Here is a 17,207-nt window from a genome sequence, read left to right as displayed (position 1 = left end):
AACTGACCAATGGGAGGCTTCCTAGCTTTTGGGCTAAATAACTTTTTACTAGCTTGCTAATGAGTTTCTACTCACTTTCAAAGAGATTGAGTTGATATTTTTTTTTATAAACTTTGAGACTTTTATACATTTCCTGACCCGCTAATTGGCTTTGTGGATAAAAGTGCTAGCTAGGTGTAGGGGGCGTGGCTATGGAGGCTGTCGCGGGTGACCACGTGGTACACAGCTGAGCGCAGCCAATGGGAGGCCAGGAAAGTGAGCTAAATGGGCGGTGCCCAATTTGGGTGACATCATATCATGCCACTTTTATTTACCAATCACACGCAGGCCACCATTTTGCTCAGCGGAAGTGAGCTTAGTGGCGGAAAGCAGAATTGCAAACAAGTTCAGCCAAATTGAGGCTAGCTATTATCGGAATTCTTTGGGGGGATATTTTCTTACGTTGAAAAAAATAGTAATAAGGCCAATTTCTCTTTAACGAAAATATCCGCATGTTAAACTATGCGTTTTGTAACGTGAACCACGACCGTCTTTTTTTTTTTTTTTTTTAACAAAAACCATAACTTTCAACATTCTTGCAAAAATCATAACTCGCACATCTACGCAAACCTCGGAACTACGCCGATTAGGCAAAACTAATTTTTAACGTCACCGTTTTTCCGCGCGCAATTTTACGAAAAAGTCAACTTTTTATTTTAATTGTTGCAACTTTCACGAACACGGCATTACGGCTCAAATTGCGTTTATGGAATATGAGTGAAGCAGCAAAATCATTTTTTTTTTGTTTTAACTTTCTGTGGACTGAAAACGACATCACAGTTGCTCCCGCTCAGAAGATAATCTCGTCAACAAATGTTTCGGGTTCATTTACACTTTTAGCAAAATTGCTAACTTTCACATTTACAGCAAGCTAAGAAAATTCAAAAGTTATTTCATTTCACAGCAACATTCGTATTGAATCTCAAGGTGCAAAGCAGGCAAATATAAACGGTGAACACGTTTTTGTCACGAAGGCTAGTGGTCAGTTGTTCGCCATGAACAAACTGTTTGCCCATCGCAAACAATAAAATTGACCACATCTCCAAAATGTGGCATTTACATTGCAGGAATACAAAGTGTAAATCAATCACATGGACTCAGGACGAATGATTTCAGTCAGAAATGTATTAAATTAATCACTTTCATTACTTCAACAAACAATTTACAGTCAAATAAAACAGGATGTGGTCCATTAGTGCTTTTAGACAGCAAGTCATGAATAGATGATTTTTTTTGTTTGTTTTTTTTGCAACACATTCACAAAGGGTCACGTTGCCTTCAATATGACGATGAGCTGTACAAACGGGCGGTCGGATGACTTGCGGGCCATTTTCAGGTGACAAGTGACAGTCACAGCACAAAGGAAGCCGTTTGGGGGAACAACAAAAAAACAAACAAACATCTTATTAGGAAAAAGCCGTCGCCGCAGCCACAACTTCATCCAATAAATACAAAACAATTAAGACGAAAAGAATTTCTTTTTCGCTATGCTAGGGTTTTGAGGTACGTCAACTTTCTTCAAAAATGTACACACGCACACACACACGATGACAGAGAGCATTAACAATTTTGTAAAAGGGATTATGATTATTCTGATCATAATAACGAGGGCCACCCTCCCCCACGGCTGGGTTAGGATGGTGGCGGGGGTGGGGGGGCTCCCCATCTCCGGAGTCATCCATTTTGTTGCATAACATCACTTGGGCAGGATTGATTTCATGTTGCAGGGCAAAAAAAAAAAAAAGAAAAGCTCTAAATGAGTGGATTATTTGGTAATAAAACGCTGCCTGGAATGTTGACCACAGCAAAACGCTCGGGGTTAGCGAGGGGGGACATTTTTGGGGTACTACATGAAGGAGAAGGTCTTGACGGCGGCGTCCAGCGTCACGCCCGCTTCCTGCATTTCGTACCTGCGAACCACAACCAGTCGTCAGTGGATTCACATGCTGCGACCTCACAATCACGAATCATCAAAAAACACAAACTTTTTTTTTTTCTTAATGTGAATCGCGTTGCATTTATTTGATTTTGTTGTCTTTTTTCTTTAAATCACATCAATTAAATTGAGATTTCTTTGTGTGTGCGCGTTTTAAATTGAGGGTTGAATTCAAATGTGCGACACTGCGGTTGTTCGTCTTTGTGCGCCCGTCAATTGGCTGACAACCAGTTGAGGGTGTGACCCCGCCACTGCCCGGGGTCGGCCGGGAAAGGCCCCAGGACACCCACGACCCCAGTGAGAAAAAAGCGGCTCGGATCACGGCTGGCTGGATTTAAAATGCATTCTTTGGGTTCTTGGTATTGCGTGATTAAAGTAAAAGTTTAAATCGAGAAATAATTTCAACTCCATTTTTAAATATTTTGGATTTATTATCTTTTTTTCTTTTATTTTCTTTTTATTAAAATGATCCATTTTTTGTGATTTCTTTTATTTTAATGTTGACATACTTTGGGCTCGCTTGAAATAAATGAACGCTCATGACGACGCACGCTTACCAGTCGGAGGAGGCGGCGGCGTAGTAGACGGGCGGCTGCGGCGAGGCGCACGTGCTCCCGGCGAGGTCATCCAGGCCGCAGGCGCCCATGTTGGAGAAGAGCAGCCAGTCGCCCACGCTGAGCTCGGGCAGGAGGCAGCGCTCCACCACCAGGTCCAGCTGGTCCAGCGTGGGACCCCGCAGGCTGCTGGGGTACACCGCCGCGTCAGCACACGGCGTGTGCTGCATGGAAAGCAACGTCAGCACCCCAACATTCATACCAAAAAATAAATAAATAATAATAATAACAACAACAACAACAATAAGGGGGGGGGGGTGCCAATTGCCAAATTTAGTCTTCTTAGTCATGACCCAATTGCAAAACTGTTTATCAAGAGCGTGGCATATTTTAGGATTAAGAAAAAAATGTGGCAAAGTCTTGAAATGATAATTAACGGAATTGCAGATAAAAGGTCATGCCACTTTTATGACAACAATTGTTTTTCTCCCTTAAGTTTGTCGTTTCCAATGTGGGTCGTCTTTGCGCGAGGTAATCAGAAGAACGAGTTTTGATCTTTGGATTGATTCAACACGCGGCAAGTGTGCTGGCGTCGCTTAACTCAATCATTGCCATTGACGGATAAATACGTCAAAGATCCTTTTTTTTTTTTTTTTAATACTCGGCTGGTAATGAATGAGTTAAACGAGCCAAGTGGGACACGCACGTCCGCAACGTGTGCGTGGAAAGGCTCAGCAGACGTTGTTCGTCTCGCATTAAGTCGACCCACTTTGGGACGGTCAGGTGGGCGGCCTCCAAACCTTGTGCACCGCCGGGGCGGCGACGGCGTTCCCCAGGAGCCTGACGCCAAACGGGCCATAGACGCCCTCGTTCATGAAGTACAGGAACTCGGCGTCCTCGCCGCTGTCACCTGACGACACACGCGAGGTTGGAAATGTGTGAACAACAACAACAACACAACAGGACACTGGCGTGGAATTTGAGCTCGGGTCATGTATTGCGATGACGCAACGAGGACCAAGCGACTGCGCGGCCCCACCTGGCGCTAAGCCATCCCAGCGGCGGGTCGCCACCTCCTTGGCAATCACGTTGACGGCCAGGCTGAAGGCCGACGCCACGTAGAAGCAGCCCGGCTGGGCCAGCACGTGCACGCCGGACAGCGGCGGGAAGTACGCGTCCAGCAGCGGCCCGACAGCAGATTGCACCTGCATACACAACATTCGACATTCTGACGGCACGTTTGGCCTGGACGCAGGTCGTAAAAGCGTCACGCCAGCGCTACAAAGCATTTTAGACTTCACGCGTCCTGTCTTACTGAATCGTGCCGAAAACTCAAACGAGGGCAAAATGATGTAAACAAAGACAGCTAGCGTGACAAAACCTTCAACAAGTAAACACGACTTATCAGTGTCCTCGCTGACACTAATCAACAGGTCAAAGTCTGACCTAATCAGGATGTCATTTAAAATGTTGACCTGTTTAAGTTGGAACTCCGAGCCGGTGAATCCACCGCCAATGTCCAGAACGTTCATGTGGAAGCCCAGGTCCGCCTGGAACGAGCAAAGAACAGATGTCAGCTGCAGAAATGCGTCACTGCGCTTCACATTTGTTGTCAGCCCGCAAAAGTCTTGGAAAGTTTTCAGCTTTTCCACAATTTGACGTATCCCAAAATGGATGACGCTGGAGTGAGCGTCAAGGGAGGAATCGGAAACTCTGCTTGAGAGGCGATCAAAGCTCGAGCGCTCACCGCCATGTCGAAGACGCAGCGGGCGTCTGCCAGCGCGTGGCCGTAGGCCCGTTGCGGTTCCGGGCAGGAGGACGGCACGTGGAAGGCCACGCCCACAACCTGCACGCCGAGCGCCTTTGCCGCCTCCAGCAGGTGACGGCAGCTCTTCAGCGTGGCACCGAAGACCACGCTGGTCTCGGCCGCGTGGGCCTCCGTGCTCAGCTGCAGCAACAACCTGCAAGGCCGTGAAGAAATTCCCCATGAGTCAGAAAACGTCACCTTCCTTTCTTGCTCCTCTTCAACAATTGTGCCATCTTGCTTTGCACTGACTTGGCGTGCGGGTGGAGGCGCGCGATCTTGGCCAACTCGGCCTCATTCTCACAGACGAGGTGGCGCACGTCGTGCTTGGCGGCGGCCTTTACCAGCGCCAGCTGCTTGCAGACGCCCGACAGGATGATGTTGTCGGGCGCCACGCCGTGCTCCAGCGCCAGATTGACTTCGGCCTGCGAGCGACAACGTGGTTAAAAATGGTCCAAATGAGAGCGGAGATGCGCAAGTGCACGCCAGACGGGCCACGTGCGGCTGTCATGCAATCAAACGCTCACTTTGCTGGTGCAGACGAAGCCCAGGCCCAGACCGGCGAGCACCTCGACGACCGCCGGGCTGCGGTTGCAACGGAGCGGGAAGTAAGGCTGAAGCCGCGGCGCGGCGCTCTTCCAGCGGGCGTGCTGGCGCATCAGAGCGCCGAGGTCGCTTACCATAAAGGCGCTCTTCTCCACCTGTTGACGCAAAACAGCACAAGACTGAGCAGCACGAAAAGATGACAACTTTATTCCAGAAAAATGATGACACTATTCCAAAATCTTTTTGAGCCTGGTAAAAAAATGACAAATTTATTTTATTTCCGTTTCCCTTCCGTTTTCTTGTGTGGCAACGCCATCTTTGTCAAGAATAACAATGTTGTTACTGTTTTATATCACCCCCCCAAAAGTGTTGCCGTCCTCATCTGCGGCCAAATAAAAAAAGTGTCCCTTATTTTTCAGCATATGTACCAACCAGGGCCTGTTGGCAGATGCGCTCGTCGATGACGTCGTCGATGGTGGCGCCGCCCTCCAGCAGCTCGACGGTGTAGCCGGCGGGTCGATCGGCAAGTCCTTTCATCTTAACCGTATTCAAGCGAGCCAAAAATCATAAAGAACGAGTGAGAGTGAGTCGTGGCGAGCGGGTCACGACTGAGCCAAATGAGGGGTCCTGCTGGTTATGCAACAAACTGCGGGGAGCACACCAAAAACAAAAACAAAAGCCCATCATTTGATGAATGCTGCGAAATCGCGAGGCATGAGAAATGCGCCGGTGTGGCAGACTCACATGGACAAGTCGGGAGACGGACCTGTCCCGCTATCAGCTAGGATCCCAAGGCGGCTCAGCGTTGAAGTCGAAGTGCTCCCGGTAAAGAGCCGCCCCTAGGCCCTCTGGGTAACGCTCATACACCTGTGCCGAGACAGGGGAGCCCTGCGCGCAAACCGAAGCATAATCAACATTATTTCAAGCGTGAATGTTATTTCATCTGGACGCAAATATGGTGACCCACTCTAAGTCGGCAGATAGTTGGCATTTTTACGCAACAACTATATGCAAATGGTGGCTCTGCAGTGAATAAATTTAAATGGGTTGGAAAGATAGGTTCGTCCTCCGATTGGGTCGGAGACTGTTTTTTTTTGGCAGGCAGTAGGTTTTTTTTAATTTTTTTTTTTAACTCGATCGGTTTGAAAACTCTAATGATGCAATGTCTAAAAGACAAATAAATACCAATAGCAGGGTGAAGAAAAAAATCTTCTTAGTTTAAATAAGAAAAGGACTCACCACATGTAACATGACATTTTTTATTATTTTTTTAATTTTATGTAGGTTAATTTGGAGGGAACTTTAGTTTCCACCCGTTGCGCCATGACATATAAACTGGTTTTTAATAAGGCAAAACGGTTACAAGGCTGCCCTGTAAAACTACAAAAATGGCCAACCCCGAAGCGACGCCAATTGCGCATGCGCACCCAAAAAACTTGACAAATGAGATTAGTGCTTCAATGGCGACGCCAAAACAGAATAAACCAAATCAAAACATTACAACGCGGCCAATGTCGCCTAAGGGCTTATTTTTATCTACTCGGAGGGCGGTTGTGTGGGAGAATGAAGAATTTGTCGGCGAAAAAAGGTCAAAATAATGTGGCGCCGACAATCACGCCGCCATAGACGCTGACGTTAACTGCTCACGTTATAAATAACCCAGCGAAGCCCAGAGCCTCACCAGCCTATGCGACATGCCAAAGAGTCCACATTCATTTAGCCGACCACGGTAATCTTTCTGGGTATTCGAACCACAAGTCAAGACAATGGAGTCCACGCATTAATAGGGCTGTCATATTTGGGCCAACGGAGGCGGAAAGAGCAGCCCGCCATGTTAAATCCACACACACACACTTGGCGGTCGACTTACGTGAGATAACGGCCAGAAGGTTCTAGAAAATCGTCTTCTCTTTTTCGGCGGAATTTTTAAAGAGTAGTGGGCCCCACGTTAAAAGAAAGAGCGGCGGCTGTTGTGGCCATATGGCTCGTCAAAGCGTCGCGCTTGGGGGTCTTCTCCGTTTCCTTCGTCTTGCCTCTACGAACGCGCTCGAGCAAATAACCACAGCGTCCGCAGGAAGTAGCAAAAGTTCAGCAACGCCTCATGGGCGTGGCCTCACCCGCCCCTCAAGCCAATCAGCGCTCGGCGTTGCGTGAGGGCAGAACCAAATATGTGTTTCCGAAGAAGGCGGGGTGCTCTTCCTCGCGCTTACGTAACCGCGCACTTCCCGGTGAACCGATGCTTGCTTGCCGCTCGTCGCTGTCAATCAGGGCGCGGGGTCGCTTTTGTGCGAGTTGTCGTCAGGCACGTCACAAACATTTGGACGCTATTCACCCAGAGTAACATTGCTTTTGTTATTTTATGCTTTTGGACGCTCCTGAAAAGGCCGATATTGCCATGCATCCTTCCGTGGCGTCCTCGTCGGGGTCTCGATGAACCGGATCCTGTTCCGGTTACATTCGCGGATACCGGCAGCCAATCACAGGTCACATAACATGACCGGTTTAGCAGTTGCACTCAAGCAGTGAAACAAAAGTCAAAAGTAGTCCTCCAAATAATTATTTGAGTAAAAGTCGGTTATCAGTGCAAAAAAATATTAAAATAAAAGTAGTAAAGTAACTGTTGAGTAACTTCTGGTTCGTTTTGTTTAAATCGTGCATGAACATCACACTGAGCAAAATATCAAATGTGATCATGCACAATCAAATATAAGTCAAAAACAATGAAAAGTGTCATTTTTCCAACGCGCCGGACTGCAATCTGCATTCACGTGCTGCGCTTGCCCTCCTGGTTTTATTTCCGTTTAGCAAACACAGATCACAACAAGCTTTTTGTTCACCTAAACAAGTCACCTTGAAAACTTTTACAGTGTGTGCGATCATGTGACTGCAAAGCTCAGTTTACTTCTGAAAAAAAAGTCCTCACCGAACACCATCAAGTCGCTTTTTTTCGAGTTGAATTAAAAAAAGGACACTTGTCACATTCTTGTGAGGTCTGTTGAGGCCTGAAGCAAAGCATTTAGTGCAAGTGGAACACATTTGTTTTTTTGTTTGTTTTTTTTCCCCATTGAGAAATACAGAAATAGAATCCATCCACTGCAGGGTCAGACTGCGAGCTGGCAACATTTTACATTTTTTAAAAAAATATTTTCTCACATTTTCCTTTACAAAAATAAAAGAAATCTACTTTTGCTGAGTGTTAGCAGGTGGCTAACTAGCTCGAGAATATCTTTAGCAGCGGACTCCAGTATTCGGGCTTGCATCAGCACAAGCCGTGCATCCCGCTGCACGTGCTAACCTGACGCTGACGTGAGCAACATTACGTTAGCATTATTAGCATTTGACCCCAGTACTCGGGCTAACATGCGCTAATGCGAGTAGTGAAACTTGTGGCTAACATTAGCAGTAGACTTCAGCGTTCACTGCCAATTAGCGGCTAATGGTGGAACTGTGACTCAAGCGCTTCGGCTGATCAGTTGCTAACGAGCAGTAAACGCTAGCGCGCAGGCTAACTACCAGTGGCTAAAGTTAGCAGTCAATTCCAGTTGCTGTCTATGGTGTGAAACGTTAATCATTATTATTATTAGCCTATTATTTCAATTTTTTTTTTAGACCCGTAGGGGGGGGGGGACCCTTTATTGGGATATTGTCCTCATTTAGTCTTGGTCACGCGTCCGCTTAAGTTTAAATTTGGAAAAGGGAAAAGATTAGTTTGGATTCATTAAGCGTGGCGCTGGTCAGGAGTTCAGGCTCTGAAGGCCTGCGGGCTAAAGAAAAGACAACAGTCATTTATCTATTATTATTTTTTCTTTTCTTTTCTTTTTTTTTTTAATCAAACATTCTTGTTTTTTGTTTACACGCTGCGTGACTTCAACAGCCGGAAATGATACAGCCAAGCGATACCGAGCAAAATTTGCTCATCTGGTCTGGTCAGATATAGGTTAAAAAAAGAAATATATAAATCAACTTTCCAAGGGGAAAATGGAATCAACAAAGTGGCGTGACAAATGCGACCAGATTGGTTGCCTAATTGATTATAAAGAGCTTCACACTTTGGCGAGTCGTAAGGACGATATCGCTAAATCTGGATCAGATAGTCGGCATGACATTCACAGAGTCACAGGAAAGTCATCAATTTGTTTTTTTATCATTATGATTATTTTTTTTAAATTTTCAAACACTAAGATTTTTGTTGATTCATGCTGTTAGTTACCATTATAATCTAATGCTGTACATTATTATGAATGTTTTTTTAATACAACTGTTTGTTAACATGTAATAATAAATTGTGTATTTTCGAAACAAAATGACCGCGAGCCCTGCAGTTTGTCACATGAGCATCCCTTTTAATAATCTAGCTCCTCAATAAAAAAAAAATAAAAAATAATTAAGTGACTAAATCCTGCGATTGCCAGTAAACATAGCGATGCAACATTTGAAGCAATTTGTTTGGTCAGGTGTAAAAAAAACAAAAATCATTCCATCGGGAGCACCATGAATAATTGCGTGCATTAATTGTAAAATTCTAACTGGCGTGCATTTTGATGCAATCCAGCATGGAAGGTCCCGTGTAGTTGTTGGTGGCGACTGCCTGCAGCTTGCCAACGTAAGCGTCAGGAAGTCCGTTCTGCTTGGCGCCACAACACACCACCTTTGCACAAAAACACATTCGCTAGTAGCTCGCTCGCTCACTCGGAATGACTTCTTTCGTTACACAAGAGAGACACATTTGCAGGAGGGTTACTTTTAAAATGTTTTTCAGGCAGTTTAAAAAAATATTGCTAGTAATCCAATCAAAATAAATAAAATAATGCTGTGGTAGATATTTGAGTTGAGTTGGCAGGGGGGATAGGAACCAAAATGAATAAAATAAATAAAAAGTATGAATCAAGAATTGTTTTTGTTCAATTTGGAACACATTTTCTAAATCAAGAAATCAAAATAGTTTGTAACCCCCCTTTTTGACACACACGTGTATAGTCACAAACGTACGTGATGGTACTGCGGTGAGCTAGCACGGGCGTGGAAGTTGTTCATCTGGTATGTCCTGCACAACATTTCTCCGTGGTTGCTGCTCGCCACTTGAACCTCCAGCGGGGAATAAATGCCTTTGTGGACGCCTTCCTGACTAAAAACACACGCACGGCATTTCATGACATTGTGTGAGTGCGTGTGTGTGCGGGCGTGTGCGCATGTGTTTGTGTGTGCAGGTCTGACTGGTCCAGAGTGTCCAGGTGGTCTCGGCCGATGGTCCAGATGACGCCCCACACCTCCGAGCCGGGACTTGGTTGGACGGTGGCCACGCCACCGTGCCAGCTGTTCTCGGCGCCTTTGCCCCAAACGCCAAAATCCAGTTGATAGTCCTGCAAGCACACACGTGCTAAATGTAACTAATTTAATCTGTTCACTGGCGAAGTCCTTTTTGTGTCTCATAAATCGGTCAGTATGTGATGTTGAACTTTTTGGAGGTTCAGAGCAAAAGCGTTAGTTTGGCGCCATCTGGTGGTGATATTTGAAAGCACAACCTGGACTGACAGAAGTGAGTCGGTTTCATTTTTGTCTCCCCACCGATATACTTCAGCGTGTCGTCAACTTCTCCGTTACAACTTTCCCAAACAGTCTCGTTCCATGAACATGGTACTGTTGAGTGTTATTGTATGACTGCTTGTTACTGTAATGTGCTTATTTGCCACAAGGGGTGCTGTCGCTAACAGACGATGCCATGTTAGGCAGGTGTTCAAGCCTTATTTCTCTCTCTCTGCTTTTGGCTCTGGAGAAGAGCAGTTCGTGTGTGTTGCTGAAATAAACTACGCCAGTTGGCTAACGAGAGAAGTTGTCTACATATCAGAATTATTCTTCTGCTGCGACTGGGCATCAAGGTATAATCCTATGATGCCACATGACCATGGATTTTATCAGGTACGTTCAAGTTCATGCTGTAAAAAGGGAAAAGCCAATGCGGACTTCAGGATACAGCGTAATTATTAACTAACTACAACTCCTCGTTTGTCGCATAAATCGACACTCAGACGACATTTGAGCGATAAAAAGATGCGACATGACAAAAGGATTTCGCACGTTGCCAGCAGCGAAGCAATTCAATACAGAATTTACATGGCACTTCCACTGCAGGTGACAGCTGCAAAAATGTGACATTTTGCTGACCTTCAGTCGGCCCGTGTCGAGGAACATGGCCGAGGGGTTTTGCAAGCGCAGTCTCTCCTTCAACATGTTGCTCCCGAACGCGAAATACGCAAACGTGCCGGTACCGGTGCCTGCAGCCTCCATGTGGAACTCGTCTTTGAACGTCTCGTCGCCGCTCCCGCTAGCAAGTGCAACGCTTATTTTAGCCAGCAAAAAAAAAAAAAAAAATGTTCGCTGACTCGTTGTAACCTCCCAAAAATGACCAGTCTGTTCAGCAATCGATTACATATCACACGAACAGGGAAAATATTTACAAAGCCTTCACTGGGTTACCGGAAATATTCGGCCCAATCGTCTATATCCGGGTCCGGCGATGACGTAATACCTACGCGCTGTGACGAAACTGAAGTGGTGTGAAACAATTGCGAGTTGATCACTTAATGTGTAATCACAACACAAAAAAACCCACTTCTTAAAGATCTTACATTAACTATAGTTTGATTATTCATAATTGAGCATTTGTTCTCAGTATTAGGAAATTGTGAACTTTAATAGGGGGTTAAAAAAAAAAACAAACATAACAGGAACATGTTATCAGTGTGAAATTGAGGCCTCAACAGAGATAAATCAAGAACTTCTCATCAAGAAACATTTTAATGTACAAATTAAAGAGAAAAAAAAAAAATCACAGAAGGAAGCATCCTGTACAAAAACAGTGACGAGCAGGTGACAAGCGGTTTGGGGGTGAGCGGTGAGGTGATCATCTCCTGGGACCCCCCCGGCCTCGTCCCCGTCCTCTGCCGCGTCCTCGGCCTCTGCCCCGGCCTCGTCCAGCCACTGAGCAAATACACGCAAGGAAATCAGTGACGAGGCTCCTTAAAGTGTGCCGACGTGTTTGACATCTTTACAAAGACGACCAGCATGCTTTTAAGTGGCCAGAGATAAGAGGCAAATAAATGGCTGCGGCGCAAGCTCGTCTTACCAGCTTCCCTCTTCTTGGACTTGATCTTAGGCTCGATGTCAACGAGCAGCGTGTCCAGCGGCAGGCTGTCGGGCAAGATGAAGTAGCGGATGTTGTTGCCGCGGATGCTCAGTGACTCGAGCTGGGCCGGCTCGCGGTTCTTTAGCGTCATCTTCACCGCCTTCAAGTGTGTGTTCATGCTCACATCCACACCTGCGCACAAATGGACCGTCAAAAAAATACCTGCCATGAAATTTGTTTGGCCTCCATCAAGTCTCCCAACAAAAATTATGCTCGCATCAATTTATAAAAACACTGCTGAAAAACAGATTGGTGCTGGATGGGTTGAAAAAGTAGTCAACTTGCTCCTCTGCCTTCACTGTCAAGCTGTTAATATAAGTGATGCATGCAAAGTGATAAGCAATGCAAAGAAAAAAAAAACACGTTTTTTTTAATGGAATTTTTTATTATAATTAACTCATCACCCAGCCACATGAGTAGCTTTTCTGCACCATGTTCTTATATGATGGTTAACTCTACCTGTGATAGTTCCATGGACCTGGGTACCGTTTTTCAACTCGATGGTGACCGTCTCGTGGCTCAGTTTCATCAAAAACCTTGAACAAAAACAAAAACACATTAACCAGCCATCTTTTAACCTGTAAGCAAATTTTACCCACCTTGAAGCGAAACAAAGTCACTCACGCCATCTTATGAAAAAGAAAACGTTGGCATTTTAAACAGAATATTAAAGGAAAGTATACGATTGAAACGAATTGGACTTGGTTGCTACATGCTAAGCTAACGCGTCTTGTGCGGCTCAGAAGGCAGGAGTGAAGCATTTCACCGTAAATGCCACGAACATATAACGGCTGAAGTTTATAGTTTATGCGTCGTCTTATTTTTTCCGTACAAGTTGATATAAAGTCCATCAATGATCTCGTGAACTTTCCAGACCATCTTGACGCTTTCCATTAATTTGCAACGGCGCTTCCCGCCTTGTTAGCTATCGACGCAAAACTCTCCCCGACTTCCATCTAACTCCATCCGCCGTTTAATGCGTGTTTCTCGCGCCGGACAACACCTCGTCGGACACACGGATGCGTTTGCAAGGGTCTTACCTGACTAATTTCATGGTGTCGCGACAATTCCTACACCAAAGTTGGGGTGTCCCAAAAAAAATTACGGCGCTAGATTAGGAGGAAACCTGCAGGCCGCAAATGGTAGACTTTACGTTCAAGTTGCGTAGTCGTGACGTCACTCATATGCGCCCTTAAAGGGGCTTCTCGTGGCCACAGCGCCACTTACAGGTAATGCAGAGCACTGCCCGTCAGGGAACGCAGTTTTATTCTTTTGCGTTCCCCGTCTAACATTTATGGAGATTTGGAGCTTACATATTATTTTTTGTGTTCGACAATGAGTCCATATATGGCATAAATATGCTTTTATTGTGAATTAAAAACACATACGATGTTATTCCTTGAAACCACAAAGCACTCAAGCATCTTGGGAGCATTTTTCTTTTCTTTTTAATTGAGCGTAAACTTTGCACTGACACACTTTGACACTTTTTGTTTTAGCCACACATTTAATAACTACTCTTATGGATGCAAGTGGAAATGTATCAAGTATCATAGATGAGCGTGAAATGTTTCCTGTTATTCTTTCGAGGCTTTTACAATAAAACCGTCACCAAACCCCAAAGAAAATTAATCATCATAAATTACCAAGTGAGTGTCACACTTCAAAAGGAAAAAAGAAAAAAAAGGCAGCATGAAATGTTAACCTATGTCATTTTTTTTTAAAAACAGAGAAAACAGTTACTAGAGAGCGGTGCCGCCACGATACAAAATGTTGACATGAATTAAAGCAACATTTCTGTTTGATTTTTGCATGGTAATCGCAAAAAATCGTACGTTGATTAAGAGGATATCAAAGCATGAGTCTTATTTTGATGAAACATTTTGAAGCTACATGATTGGTCCCTGGTGTCCAATTCGGCCGTGAAGGAATTCTATGCAATCTGGAAAGTCAAATGCTGATTGAAAAAAACAAAAACAAAAAACAACAACACAATAGCTTCATACAAAAAAAATGACTGAAGCCAACTTCAAAGGAAGGCACACAGATACAAGTATGTAAAGTAACACGCTGCACAATGTCATTTCAGAACAGGGGCAAACAAAGTTTTTTCTTTTTTTTTTTTTAATTTTTAAATGGTGCAAACCTCAAAGCAGTGACATTTTCCTAAAATCTTATCGTGCATGGCAACACTGACATCTGCGTTAAAAAATTTGCTACAATCAAAATACTCCACTGATGGCAACTGTGTAGATGAAGATGGATGGCACTTAGGAAATGGACACGGAGGTCCACAAAAACAGGCAGAGGAACCGGCTGCCCTCGTTGTAATTGTGATATCTGTTGGCAAACAAAAATATCAAATCAAATCAAAAATAACAAAACAGAGGGTGTGGGTTTGTCTCCTGCAGGCACGGCGTGCTCAAAGGTCGAGTATCAAAATGAGGCCCTCCTGATTGTACAGTACGCTAACTAACGCTAATGCTAGCTCCGAAGGCTACAGCAGGATTGTGTCACCCCCGCCCCTTTTTTTGAGGGGGGGCCCAGATTAAAAAAAAAAAAAAAAAGAAAAGAAAACGCAAGTTGGCTGTGAAGCACCAACAACAAACACTTGAGGCCAAGTCCACACAAACACACGAAGTCAAGAAAACAGAACAAAAGCATTGTAAAAACTTGAGCAGATTGTTTACATTCCCCAAAAAGTTTGTGAACGAGATGTAATCTCGGTTTTTGTTTCTTTTCTAGAAACGGCTAATAGGACGAAAGCGCCGATTTCAGGAGCCACAGCGCCACCTGTTGCTTTGGCATAGAAGGCGATTTGAAATTTTGTAATATTGGTGACGTCACCCAAAAGCGGATGCCACACGGTCACAAAAATGGACATTCAAAAATAAAACTTTCACATTTTAAAACCGTTTTTAAATTATTTGGTTTTAGATTAAACTTTTCCCGGTGTTTTATGGTTATTGTGTTGTTTCCACAAATGGCTTTCTTGAGGTTTCTTCAATTTTCAAGATTAACAAAAAAATAAAACCACGTAAATTTAAAAAATGTACCCAAATACTTCAAATGTTTTTGGTTTGGGAACATTGATGGGAATTGTGGTTATTTGAACAAAACAGTATCACACTTTTTTTTCCATATTTAATATATTTTTTTAATTGTGCATTTTGCTTCAATGGCTTTTGACTCTGTGATTGGCTAAGAGTTTGAGCGCCACCTGTCTGCTTCTGCATGCCAGTTCAGATGAATGGAGCTTTCCTGTGGAAGGCAACGAACAATTTTGCGTCAAACAAAATGAACACCAACGTGGGTAACGTGAACCAAAATGGATGCCGCCACCTATCAGCGCTTTTTTACCAAAGGATGACACAATAAAAAAAATATCTGAATAAATGTGGTTATACTTAAACAAAAATCAAATAAATACTGTTCCAGAAAAATACTTCCAGATTGAAAGAATTATTCAAAATAAATAACTCGTGATGAATGGGAATAAATTAAAACAAAATGTGCAGCATTTTACGTGTGACCATCGATGCAAGCTTTGCCGTGATTTGTTTTGATTAAAAATCCATCCTAAAAACATATTTGCTGAGGGGGCTTCACGTCCTGGTTAGATACATCATTAGAATTAGTCAAACCTCGGTTGATTAACCCCGAATATAATTAATCTGTTTCAGCCCGAGAAAAATGCTGTTTATCTTGTTTTCATGATTTTTTTGCCCAAAAGAAATGTTCCCAAGAAAATGTTGTCAACTCGAAGCCAGATCAGGAATAGAAACAAAAATGTCATCTTGAGTTATTGCTTCCTCCTTTTGAAGAGCACTCTCTGATCACTTGCCCTTTTCACTTTTATGGGGAGGGCTCATTGAGCGCAAAAAAAAAAAAAAAAGAAAAACGTGAAGAAGAAATTTCCTGCATGTGAGATCGGTGACACACGCCACGTATGATGTTAACGTTGGTGAACCGAAGCAAAAATTGTTTGAAAATCTTGTGAACCGAAGTTTGCCTGGACAACAACACACACAGTAAACAGCAGCTCTCTTCTTTTACCTCACACCAAGTGGACCTGCTCCTCCCACTCCACCGGGGACTGGTCCTCCTCCAGCTGGAGGACCAGGTCCAAGTCTGCGGACGCGTCTCCGGGAGGCGCCACGTCCGCTACCGCACTGCCACCTTCTTCATCTTTGCCGTCCTCTTCTGTCGCTCTGTTGTCCAACTCCAGCGTGCTGGGCCTGCTGGGGCAGGCGTGCGGCAGGTCCAGCCGGCCCTCCGGGGGCTGCCAGGCAACGGCGAATGTCTCCGGGGCCGCCAAGGTGAGCGCGTCCGGCGACGAGTCGCTCTCGGTGGTGGGCGGCGAGGGGATGAGGGCCAGGCTCTGAGGGTTGTTCTGCGGTGTGATGTTGTGGTTGAACCAGGCCATGATGTTGTCCAGCAGCTGAGCGCTGGCGGCGGGGTCCAGGGCCTCCAGGCTCTGCGGGTCGCTGGGGGTGAACGCCCCACCCGGAGGGATGACGGGCGACAACAGCAGCAGCTCGGGTTCAAGCTCCGGAGACGGCAGGCACAACTGGGCGGGGGGGTGTCGGAGGGCGTAGTCGGACGGACTCTCGCGGGCAGCGTGTTCGGCCTCGGCCGGACGTGCGCTTGCGTGGCAGTGACTCTGAGGGTCCGAATCGGTCGGCGCCGGGTTCCCGAGTTTCATAAGGCTGTCCCCCAGCTTCAGCAGCTCGGCGCTGAGCGGAGGAGGTGGAGGAGGGAGGGGCAAGGTGGTGGAAGGCGGCGCTGAAGAACAACACGAGGAGTCTGTCCTGTGCGGAGGGTCGGGAAGAGACAGCGAGCCCCTCGTCGCTCCCGGCGGGACGTCGCCGGCGTCTCCTGTGGGAACCCCGGAGGGACACTGCGACCGGCGCTCCAGCTCAGGGACGCCCTCGGGGCCTCGTTCTCGCCGAGACTCTTGAAGGGACAGCTGGATGGCCAGCAGGATGTTGGGGTCGTCCTCGTCCAGGGAGCCCAGCGCGCGACGCCGGCCTTCGCTCCTCTCAGGCCCTTCTGGAAGAAAGACAAAAAAAAAAAAAGAAGACATTTTGTGAGAATGTCAGACGATGGTAAATTTGTCATATTTTTCATGAGGGGTGGGGGGGG

The 17,207-nt window shown here is 45.5% G+C and overlaps 4 protein-coding genes across 7 annotated transcripts in view; all 4 read right to left on the bottom strand.

The window, feature by feature from the left end:
• Positions 1-1,144: 1,144 nt before the first annotated feature.
• azin1b (antizyme inhibitor 1b) lies at positions 1,145-7,020 on the bottom strand. The gene is made up of 11 exons (XM_088319502.1): positions 6,750-7,020; positions 5,624-5,767; positions 5,312-5,525; positions 4,861-5,034; positions 4,586-4,758; positions 4,277-4,490; positions 4,005-4,079; positions 3,569-3,734; positions 3,330-3,439; positions 2,533-2,753; positions 1,145-1,949 (listed from the first exon to the last, which is right to left on the bottom strand). The coding sequence occupies exons 3-11, from the start codon at positions 5,414-5,416 to the stop codon at positions 1,886-1,888; spliced, it is 1,302 nt and encodes a 433-aa protein (XP_088175628.1). The 5' UTR covers positions 5,417-5,525; positions 5,624-5,767; positions 6,750-7,020; the 3' UTR covers positions 1,145-1,885.
• Positions 7,021-9,201: 2,181 nt separating this feature from the next.
• On the bottom strand, positions 9,202-11,532 carry LOC148321939 (gamma-glutamylcyclotransferase-like). Its single transcript, XM_088278650.1, has 4 exons — positions 11,042-11,532; positions 10,094-10,239; positions 9,869-10,004; positions 9,202-9,527 (listed from the first exon to the last, which is right to left on the bottom strand). Exons 1-4 carry the CDS (start codon positions 11,162-11,164, stop codon positions 9,402-9,404), a joined length of 531 nt encoding a protein of 176 aa, XP_088134776.1. The 5' UTR covers positions 11,165-11,532; the 3' UTR covers positions 9,202-9,401.
• Positions 11,533-11,655: 123 nt separating this feature from the next.
• Positions 11,656-13,263, bottom strand: snrpd1 (small nuclear ribonucleoprotein D1 polypeptide). The gene is made up of 4 exons (XM_088278651.1): positions 13,103-13,263; positions 12,522-12,598; positions 12,003-12,194; positions 11,656-11,857 (listed from the first exon to the last, which is right to left on the bottom strand). Exons 1-4 carry the CDS (start codon positions 13,114-13,116, stop codon positions 11,781-11,783), a joined length of 360 nt encoding a protein of 119 aa, XP_088134777.1. The 5' UTR covers positions 13,117-13,263; the 3' UTR covers positions 11,656-11,780.
• A 147-nt stretch (positions 13,264-13,410) lies between these two features.
• LOC148321937 (ankyrin repeat and IBR domain-containing protein 1-like) overlaps positions 13,411-17,207 on the bottom strand; it is a 16,571-nt gene continuing 12,774 nt past the window's right edge. For 2 of the 4 annotated variants that reach the window (XM_088318137.1, XM_088318136.1), the window contains exon 23: positions 13,411-17,114. In XM_088318137.1, the coding sequence (XP_088174263.1) occupies positions 16,120-17,114 (995 nt within the window). In that variant the 3' untranslated portion in view covers positions 13,411-16,119. The remainder of the gene's footprint in view (positions 17,115-17,207) is intronic. The other 2 variants (XM_088318133.1, XM_088318135.1) reach the window with 2 other exon arrangements.

This window comes from Idiotropiscis lumnitzeri, chromosome 16 (genome assembly GCF_059441095.1).
Source record: "Idiotropiscis lumnitzeri isolate Australia: NSW breed Sydney's pygmy pipehorse chromosome 16, RoL_Ilum_1.0, whole genome shotgun sequence".
NCBI classification, from domain to species: Eukaryota; Metazoa; Chordata; class Actinopteri; order Syngnathiformes; family Syngnathidae; genus Idiotropiscis; species Idiotropiscis lumnitzeri.
The sequence above is the reverse complement of the archived record's forward strand: the minus strand, read 5'-3'. Positions and strand labels throughout refer to the sequence as shown.